Source organism: Gymnoscopelus braueri, assembly GCF_963280865.1.
Source record: "Gymnoscopelus braueri genome assembly, chromosome: 21".
Classification (NCBI taxonomy): Eukaryota; Metazoa; Chordata; class Actinopteri; order Myctophiformes; family Myctophidae; genus Gymnoscopelus; species Gymnoscopelus braueri.
Window position 1 is genome coordinate 30,202,071 of NC_137623.1, and position 9,925 is coordinate 30,211,995.

The window sequence follows — 9,925 nt, forward strand, 5'->3', positions numbered from 1 at the left end:
AAATGCTGGGAGGAGTGGTCCCTGAACGTTTGCCCATGCAATTTTAATTTCCCTTCTATTTCCCTTCATTTTAGGATTGTTTTGTATTATGGTGTTCATGTAAACCCGTATGTAGTTAAAGATGAATAGTCACATTTGAAGTGCCCCCTGCTTTTTCTAGAGTGAAACATAAATCAAGATGGAACTAGACAAATAGATCTCCCCATCCTGTGGTCCAGGATTCTTCCAAATCCTCTTCAGAACAGGGTTTTGGTGTTCACAAGCATTAAGAGTCACCCTTTTCACTTGACAAAACAGCCAGTCAGCCAGTTAAGTGTTAACAGAGAAGGGACAACCAAGAATACTTATATAAAATAATTCTTCTTTTTTGTTTTTACTGGTACAGTACTTGAGCTTGTCCCTGTTGCATTACCCTCTGCTGTCATACACTGTAGACCTGAACCCAGTGCAGTCAGCTTGAAGTGCCAGGATGCCCCTGTAGAACCCATGTGATGGTTGGTGACTTGGTTCCTGTGGTGTGGGGGCAACCTCTGTTAGCAGTGGGTGGGTTTGATGGAAATGTTGTTTTGTGTCTGAGAGAGGCGTGTATGTTTGGAAAAGGGCCTCAAAGGTTAGAGGCGCAAGGCAGTGGGCGGAAGGCAACCTCCATGTTCTCCTCCATGATGATGTCATACCGGCACATCAAAGGCCTGAGTGTGAGACAGTGGAAAATATGGATTAAAGCAAAACCGAGTGAAACGAGCCCCACACTAGCACTGTTTACTAAACAATGAACACTATGTGAAATTAGGATGGTTTAGTCATATTGTTCCTGCTGCTCTTTAAAATAAATAACCGCAAATAGCCTATCTACAAGCTTTGGAATCCAAATGACTGAAATCAGTCGTGGTGACTGAGAACTTTAATCCATGGGAAGAACAAAATAAGAACAACCTGCTGATATATTGTCAATGTACTGTATGTGTTCAGCCTATCTTTTCAAGTATTCTCAAACAAGAATGCCTCTTTGTAAAGCCTAATTTATACATAGTCACACAACTATTGCTTGCCGTTTACTGCACGAACATGTTTATTACAGCAAGCAACAATTTGGCTTATAAAGTAATCTCCCCATCCCGAGTCATGTTACAAAGCATAAATTAGGCTTACCCCCCCCCCCCCCCCCCCGAGCATATGTGTGTTAAAAAAAAATAAAAAAATAAGCACTTTCAAGATTTTTCACAAATGTAGCAGATGTACTTGTAGATCTGCTATTTTTGAATTGCCAACGCTAAAATCTAGAAAGACACCAATGCTTTCCCGGTTTTACTGGATTGAATCAACTGTGATACCAGGTAAGGGAAATGTACACACCTGTCAGGCTGTTCTAGGGGAGTGAAGCGTATTTGTAGAAGTCTGATCTTGTAGCGAGGGCCGATCACATTGCCGGTACCGATGCGCAGGGAGATTTTCTGCACAGGCTGCAGATCTTCATCAAACTGAGCCAGCAGTCGTGTGGATGTGTACTGCTCGAACCTGAACAGCTTACTGGGGAGAGAGAAACGGAGTTAAGCTGACATCTTTCTAGATTTAAAGTGTGGCAAGAAGCGGTCTAAATGTAGCAAAAAAATCTGGGCCAAAATGTATACAATCTCCTAAACTGTGGCTATGCTTTGGCATAAAAGTGTCTACCTCCAAGTGGCACATTTCATGTTGGCGACTTGGTGTATAACAAGTCACTCAGCGTTGCTGTCGGGCAGAAACCTCTTACTTCCATATTTTAACTTAACGTTTTTTCCTGTAAATCAACGCCCTACTTGATCATACTACGGCGTCACACAAAAGCATCAAAAGTAGCAGATCCACAAGCTCGAAACGCGGCGCAGCGCGACGCAGCGCGACGCAGCGCGACGCAACGCGTTTTGAGCTTGTAGATCAGCTACTTTTGCTATTTTTGAATTTGAATCCTGAAAAGTAACAGTTTTGGACATTTCCACCCGACAGAGAGGTCATATTCAAGAGGAACTACTGAGTTCGAGTTACAATAAAGTGTGTGTTTTTAAGTTGGGTATGAGACTCACTGGTCTATACGTGTCTCTGTATAGCTGCGTCCACTGTGCAGTCTGATGTAGATGACCCCCCAGCGAAGGTACTGGTTCCAAGTCACCATGTCCACTCTGTAGGTCGGCCCTGCCACACACAGAGCACACAAGGTTTTACACTCTCAACAGCAACATAGTAGACCATACATGGATTTGGCCAAGAGGGGTGTAATTAGTGAATTTCACTTCCTCAGTAGAACAAAGACATGAATTACCATTAAGATGTTGATGCTGAAGTGAGTCATAGAAAGCGAGACACTTCATTTATGACATATTAATGACTTACTTCTATAGGGCAGTGTGGCAGTGGTGCTGAAGAACACTTTAGTCTGGCCCAGTCGCAGCAGAGTGTCCCTCCACCTGCTCTGATCATATCCTGCAGACGAAACCAGAGTGATGCTGATTAGCTTCAGTTCAGTGTTTTTCAATAAACTATAATATCGTTGCTATCGGGCAGAAACCTCTTATCTCCATATTCTAACTATTTGTGTTTTTTTGGAAAATTAACGCTCTACTTCATCATACTACAGTGTCACTCAAAAGTAGCAGATCCACAAGCGACGCGTTTCGAGCTTGTAGATCTGCTACTTTTGCCCTTTTTTAATTTGAATCCTGAAAAGTCACAGTTTTGGACCTTCGAGGTTTCAACCCGACATACACGATAAGCATTTTGAACATCAGTGATCGCGTTAGATTAGTTTGTATTGCCAAACTGCCTCTCACCGAGCATAGGGCAGGGCGCAGGCTTGAACGCCTCACACTGCAGGCACCGCCCATCGATGAAGTCACTGTAGGACGCACAGGGGTAGCCTGTGATGCTGCAGGTGCGGTTGAGAGCGCACAAGTACAGGAACATGGAGCGCTGGTGGTCACACACGAAATACGACTTCCCTGTCGGATTTCAGTGATTGAATACTTTATTAGTCAGACATGTATACGGCACAGACATAGACATAAAGGCTAAAAGGATGACACACAAAAAAGTCCTGGGGACTTGTTTCCATTGTGGTCCTATGTATTGAATGCATCAACCAAGCATAAAGAAATTACACAAACAATAATTAACATTATCAACAAATACAAACACTATATGTACAAAAGAGATGGGAAAATGACATTTGCCTTGTGGTCTCCTGATGGGTGTTTTTTTCAGGCCAATTTAGAAAGAAACCAGTGTTACACATCTTTTATGGATGGTGTGAGGGCATTCCACATTTTGGTGGCAGAGCACTAGAAAGAGAATTTCCCCATGTTTGTTCGAAATTTGGGTGGTACCAGAACCCTCTATGGCAGCACAGCAGTGGGGTTGATGTGTCTGGTGTGTGTGTGTGTGTGTGTGTGTGTGTGTGTGTGTGTGTGTGTGTGTTCACCTGAGAAGATGGTTTTGGGGCAGCCTGGCTGGTCAAACCCGCCGTTGGCATAGTAGTCAATATGGCCATGTGCCCCGTTGAGTCCAAATGCTACACATAGGAAACAGAGAACACACATGGAGTGTGGTGTGACATGCTGCCTTGTCAATAGGTGGATTCACTGTTCAAGTAGTATCGAATCAATCAGTTTTCATTGTATACGGCTAGAGAAAGCAAACAGACTCTTTCGCCAACATGCATACACAACACAGTGATTCACACACTCATAACTTAAAGAAGCGCTCATGTACTGTAGTGTGTATACAACACAAAGGCTTCCTCTGTTTCTCTCTGTCACGTCAAACACAAAAGCATCTTGGTACTTACAGTTCATATCAGTGTGCAGCACATCTACAAACATGGCGTCCGAGGGGTCCAGCCTCTCGTCTGGTGTAGCCCCGGTGAACATGGGTCCAGCGGGGTCCAAACCTAGAGGAGGGAGAGCATGGAACATTATTTAAACTCTCTTAATGCTTTCTTGAAAGGTAGGGTAAGTGATATTTTTTGGTTAAAAGGTTAAAGCTCTATATTGTGGTAATAGTCATTGTTATAGAGTGTTTGTTCAGAAACAGGGGTCTCCCTGTCTCTTCAGCTCTTTAATAAACAGAAAATACGTTTTCAGGTGGGTTGAACATTTTCTGCCAATCAGGAAAGAGTACCCATTTATCAGCTTCCATTTTCAATTTTGTCTGCTCATTTCTTAGTGCCACCACTTCCAATTTCACTTGTATAATCTGTATTCTGTGCAAGTTCTCTCTCCTGATTGGATTAAATAGGTATCTCCACCTGAAAATGCATTTTCTGTTTACTAAAGAGCAGGAGAGACAGGGAGACTCCTGTTACTGAACAAACACTAGCAATGAGTATCAGAATATAGAGCTATTTAACACTTAGTTTAACAAAATAATATCACTTACCCTATTTGAAGAACCTGGTCTACAGTTGTATAATGGTCTCTCTTTCTCTCACTTCGTTCACACTATTTCTCTTTGTTACATATTTAGAAACATATTTTGTTGTCATCCTTGACACGTTTTCCTGTTCTATTTATTTTTAGGTTCACACTCAATCAATATTTTTCTTATCTACTGCATTATTTTCTTTATTCACGTTGCCCCACCCCTGGTTCACATTTCACCCACACACCTGTGATGCGTCCAATCTTTCCCTTCAGATAAGCTCCCACGAAGCCGGCCAGGTGAGCACCCAGACTCACACCGATCAAGTGGACAGAGCTCAGACAGGCGCCCTCTTCCTAGATGCAGACAATAGAAAGATTATAGTTAATGTCAAACACACGACTGACAATAGAAATGTAATAGTTACTGTCAAACACACTACAGACATTAGAAAGAATGTTATAGTCAGGGGCTTTGTCCACCAAGGTGCTGAGGCTGGATTTTCTTTTTTTCCCCAGCAGAAAACGCAAGGCACTCTCTTCCAAACGGCCAGAGTTGAAAATATTTCAACTCTCTGCGACCAGCTAAAAACACCAGACATGAACGTGCAGGTGCAGTGCAAAATAGACTCTGCTGGTGTTTCCAGCATAGTGTAAAAAAAGCGCCCATTGAAAACAAATTTTTTTCAAATCAGGGCATTTGGATTGAAGTAATTTGCGTTTTCAGCTGGGAAGCAACACTTTGGTGAACACACAGGTTGTGTGTCTACTCACAGAACTCACTGTGTCTACTCACAAAACTCACTCTCACTTTTATGTATAACTTGCACAAACCCACAACCTACCACCCTCTCTCTATTCTCTACAATCTATTCTCTCTCTCTCTCTCTCTCTCTCTCTCTCTCTCTCTCTCTCTCTCTCTCTCTCTCTCTCTCTCTCTCTCTCTCTCCTCACCGTACACCATTTCGTCTCACCTCTATTTCTCTTTGTCTGTCATTCTATTTCACTTTCTCCTATTTGTTTTTCTCACTCATAACCCTCTCTCTCTCGCTCTCTGTCACAAACAGTAGCATACTCGCATTATTATTTGCCCCAGCCTATTTCACTGTTTTCTTCTCTGTACCTTTCTTGTAGTCTTCACAGACCACATCCTACTTCTATAGAACAGGACGTTTGTGGTCAGAGAAGGACACATACAACTGAACTACGCCCTTACAAGAGCGTATATTGCCGAAAAGGTGACAAAAAGGGAGACAAAAAATCTAACTTGACTTCTCTGACAAACAGAACATGTTTGTCAGGCCCGCTGCTGAGCCAACAGTTACAGGACATAAGGCCATCAGACAGAGTACATTATTACAGTTAAATCTATTTTACTGTCATGTGGTTTGTACTAGACAACTCCTAGTCCTAATTTCCATCTTCAAACCAGTCCAGTGACTCTTGAGTATGAACTTTTGAACTCCCTTTCATGAGTTTGTACAAATATTGGTCATTTGTAATTAAATACCAATCATTTATTTATCTCACTGAGGGTATACTACGTATTTAATACAAATGAATTCCTAACCCTTAAATTATTACTGTATTTCAGTGGACTTAATATCAGTGTTTTATTTGATGGCCTTGCTGTCCTGGCATTTGGCCTCAAAACATTTACAAGACCAAAGGCCAAGTGGCCTTTCCCATAAAAAGATGGCCTGACTTCACACACTCACTCACCTGCATGGTCATGATAAACCCGGTCAGGTTGTGCGCGGCCTGCCGCGTGTTGGTCACGGCGGTGAAGTAGTTGAGGTTGGCCGCACCGCGGTTCCAGTCCACCACGATCACGTTCATGTCCTCCTGCTGCGCCAGCAGGCTCACAATGTGGTCTATCCAGATGGGGGGCGCGCCTGTGGGCCGGTAGCCGTGGATGACGAAGGCGGTGGGCAAGGAGAGGTTGAAGAGGGGCTGGGAGGACAGGTGGTGGTGGTCGAGCTCGCGGCCGCAGTGGAGGTTGTGGCGGGTGTAGAGCAGCAGGCGCACGTAGAGGCTGGTTCCCATCAAGCAGTGGGAGAGGTCCAGGTCTGTGAAGTTGTCGCAGGACTCGCCCGACCCACTCTCCTCCTGGCCTGAACAACACAGACACAAGAGAGAAAAATGCAATGAATTTTAAAGCTGTGAATGGACAAGTGAAGCAGTAGTAGCTCAGAGCCTCTGCCTGACGACCAAAAGCCTAATATCTCCCCCGGCCAAGAGGGAATTCCTAGTGGATAAGCTTTCCATGCGGGAGACCTGGGTTCGAATCCCAGGCGTTACGCAGGCTCCCAGTTATATCTCAGACATGGCCCTCTTGGTCATTCCCAAAGCCCACCTCATCACAAAAGGCAACCGGGTCTTTGCAGTCCGGGCTCCTAGGCTTTGGAACGCTCTACCCGATGACCTATGGCGTGCAAAATCAGTGTCATCTTTTAAAAACTCACACTGAGACTTTTCAAAAGTGTGCGGAATTCTATTTTTTATCCTGGATCCACTGTTGGTCCTGCACCTGCCGTCCAGCAGATGTGCCATCTTTTTTTTTAAACTCACCTCTATGTTAAGTCCTTTTCTTAAATCTCTATTTTTGTAATTTATTGATTTTATCTGTGTTTATTTGTAACATTTTGTGGTTTGTTGTTATTGTGCTATTTTATTCACTGGTCTTGTGTTGTTTTATCTCTAATGTTTATCATGCTGCTCTTTTACCTGGTTTTGTAAAGCACTTTGTAACTATGTTATGGAAAAGCACTAGACAAATAAAGAAGCACATTGTGAGCTTGTAGATCAGCTTTTTCGGAGTGTGACACTGGCGCTCAACTAAGACAGGATAAATCACGTTTCCCAGCTTTCCCCCTGGCCTGGACACACACATTTTGTCTGAGAGAAATGGTTGGAGTTGGAGGACTGTGAGCTTTGCTTTCATTCAAGTTTTGTTGTTAAATAAAGTATGCATTGTTGATGTTCTATTACTTTTGTGTGGACTTGGACTACACCAGGAGATGATGGCCGAGAACAACAGCTTATTGACCTCTTGACCTTGAGCAACACCAGTCAACTATTAAGCTCACTCAAAAAACAAAAACAAAACAAAATGGAGAGTGACACACAAATGTGACCCAACAGAGCATGTGCAGATGAAGTCAAAGGTCACAGAAGCATAATCAATCGTCAGTCGCCGGGTCGTCTGCAATTATATGGATTCTGTTTATCTCAGCCAGATTTTTGTGCTGTTTACCCTTCCTCTAAAGATAACTACCATAATACTTATAGATTTAAATTATTGCTTTTTATTTTACATTTTTGTCACAAGATTAAAGAAATTGTGGAAATAGCAAATCTACAGTACAAGCTCACAACGTGTCGCATCATGACCCGTTTGTAGACCTGCTGTTTTAGATATAAAAAGGTGTGCCTTGACATTTTCACATTTCCATTTGTGTGCCTTGGCTGCAAAGTTTGAAAACCACTGTGCAACAGTACATTCAGGGCAGCTGTGTGATATCTGCAGTTATTACATATGTCATTTTAAGGCTTGTATCCGAAATTACCATGAGAGCATACATTTTGAACACAGATGGCACTTATGGGAACAGAAACCCAAACTCTGGCAGTTAGTGCTGTGTTCTGCACATCAAATGCCTTGCCTTAGCTTTTGTGACGGTGAGAATGTGAGCATCTTGATTCTATTTTTCACATTTGCTTTCAGCCTCTGAATTGTATTTAGACCATGACTCTGCTATTTATTGCACGTACAGTATATGTATCTAACCCCCAGGAATCGAACACAGATCTCCTCATTGGACATATAGTACCAGAAACTCGAAAGTCTGCACTGATAGAAAACAAATAGAGCTCGCTCAGGGTGGATTGGATATTGCCTGTTATGTGTAAATGCTCTTATGTGTGTTACGGTTCATGTTATGTATGTCACACTGAGCTGATTATACCACTCTTATGTCAGACAGCTGTCAGCCTGGCTGTCACAATATGCAGCAGTTTGCATATCTTATCACTGCCACACACCTGCCTCTACCTGGCTATAACAGGTGATCAGTGTACTGTAATTAGCACACACAGGCCCCTTTCTGTCCTCAATTGGATCATGCTGCCTTAAAAAAAGACGTCTCATCCCGTTGCCCCGCCCCCTCCTCTTCCCTTTCCCAAATGCAAGAGGTGATTACAGCTGTCAATCATGCTTGGATTGTGGAGCAAACTCAGGAAGTGGCCCCGGTGCTGTGCTCAACCTCTCTGCGCGAGCACACACACACACACACACGCACACGCACACGCACACGCACACGCACACACACACACACACACACACACACACACACACACACACACACACACACACACGCACACGCACACGCACACGCACACACACACTTGCTCTGCCTGACAGTCATTCATGGTGTCTGTCTGTCTGTCTGTCTGTCTGCATTTAAATCTAAACAGACCTATTCATTACAGACCAAAACAAGACAGACTAACACAACTCTAAACAATTAAACAATTCCAACATTTAATAATTTATAGAAGTAAGTAATTAAGAAGTAGTGAAAATAGCAGAAGTACAAACTCGCATCGCGGCGCTAAGCAACGCGTTGTGAGCTTGTAGATCTGCTACTTTCACTGGTTTAGGTCCCGGACAAACTAAGAGTCTAATTTCTCTTTTGGGTCTTGAGCTAAAAAGTTTGGGAACCACTGACCTGGACACATCAATGAGCCCTTACACACAGAGACACACCCACCTCCACATCACATACTGACCGGCATTCACAGCTGTATTTGTCTCAGTACACTAAGAGTCTTTGGGGAAAAAACATATACATATATCTAACCCGGCAGGATATATTTACCATTTTACCTCTGTAACCTTCACTCATATAAATGTACCAAAATAAACTCCACTCCGCTGTTAAGCCCTTGAATAAATGGAGGCGTCAGCAGCAGGGATGATTGGCTCAGGACATTCAATCTCATCAACAACAACAACAACGACAAGAACATCCAACAACAACAGCGACAGATCCTAATCTGTAGGGGTGAGAAGCATTGAAGACAACTTTGCCAATTTGCTTTACCTTTGCAGAGCATGAGCAGGCCTACCAGACACAGGAGTCGCCAGGGGAACATCCTTCCAACAACTAGACCACGGGGGAAGACAAGAGGGAGAGAGAGAGAGAGAGAGTGGGGAAACTAGACCAGTGCAGGCAGTCTGACAGAGAGAGAGAGAGATCGGCGAGGAGATCTCAAGTCATGCAGGGAGAGGGAGGGAGGGAGAGAGAGAGGGAGGGAGGGACAGACTAGAGCTCAGTTACAGTAAGGATAATGTCGAGAAGGATGGAGAGATTGAGAGAAGAGGGAGAGATTTAAATAGAGCGGGAAACAAAGAGCTTAGGGGGAAGAAATAGCAAATACAGTAAAGCCAGCAGTGGAAGTCAGCTGTTCATTTGTGGAAGCAGAGAGAACAGGACACATCCTGAGGAACGCAGAAGGGACGGACAGTCGGACAG

General features: G+C 43.6%; 1 protein-coding gene across 1 annotated transcript; it reads right to left on the bottom strand.

The window, feature by feature from the left end:
* Positions 1–585: 585 nt before the first annotated feature.
* On the bottom strand, positions 586–9,545 carry lipib (lipase, member Ib; the record flags this gene model as incomplete). The annotated part of the gene is made up of 10 exons (XM_080417902.1): positions 586–689; positions 1,354–1,527; positions 2,061–2,169; positions 2,368–2,457; positions 2,805–2,972; positions 3,452–3,541; positions 3,818–3,919; positions 4,637–4,745; positions 6,111–6,502; positions 9,494–9,545. 10 exons carry the CDS (start codon positions 9,543–9,545, stop codon positions 605–607), a joined length of 1,371 nt encoding a protein of 456 aa, XP_080274028.1. The 3' UTR covers positions 586–604.
* Between the last annotated feature and the right edge of the window lie 380 nt (positions 9,546–9,925).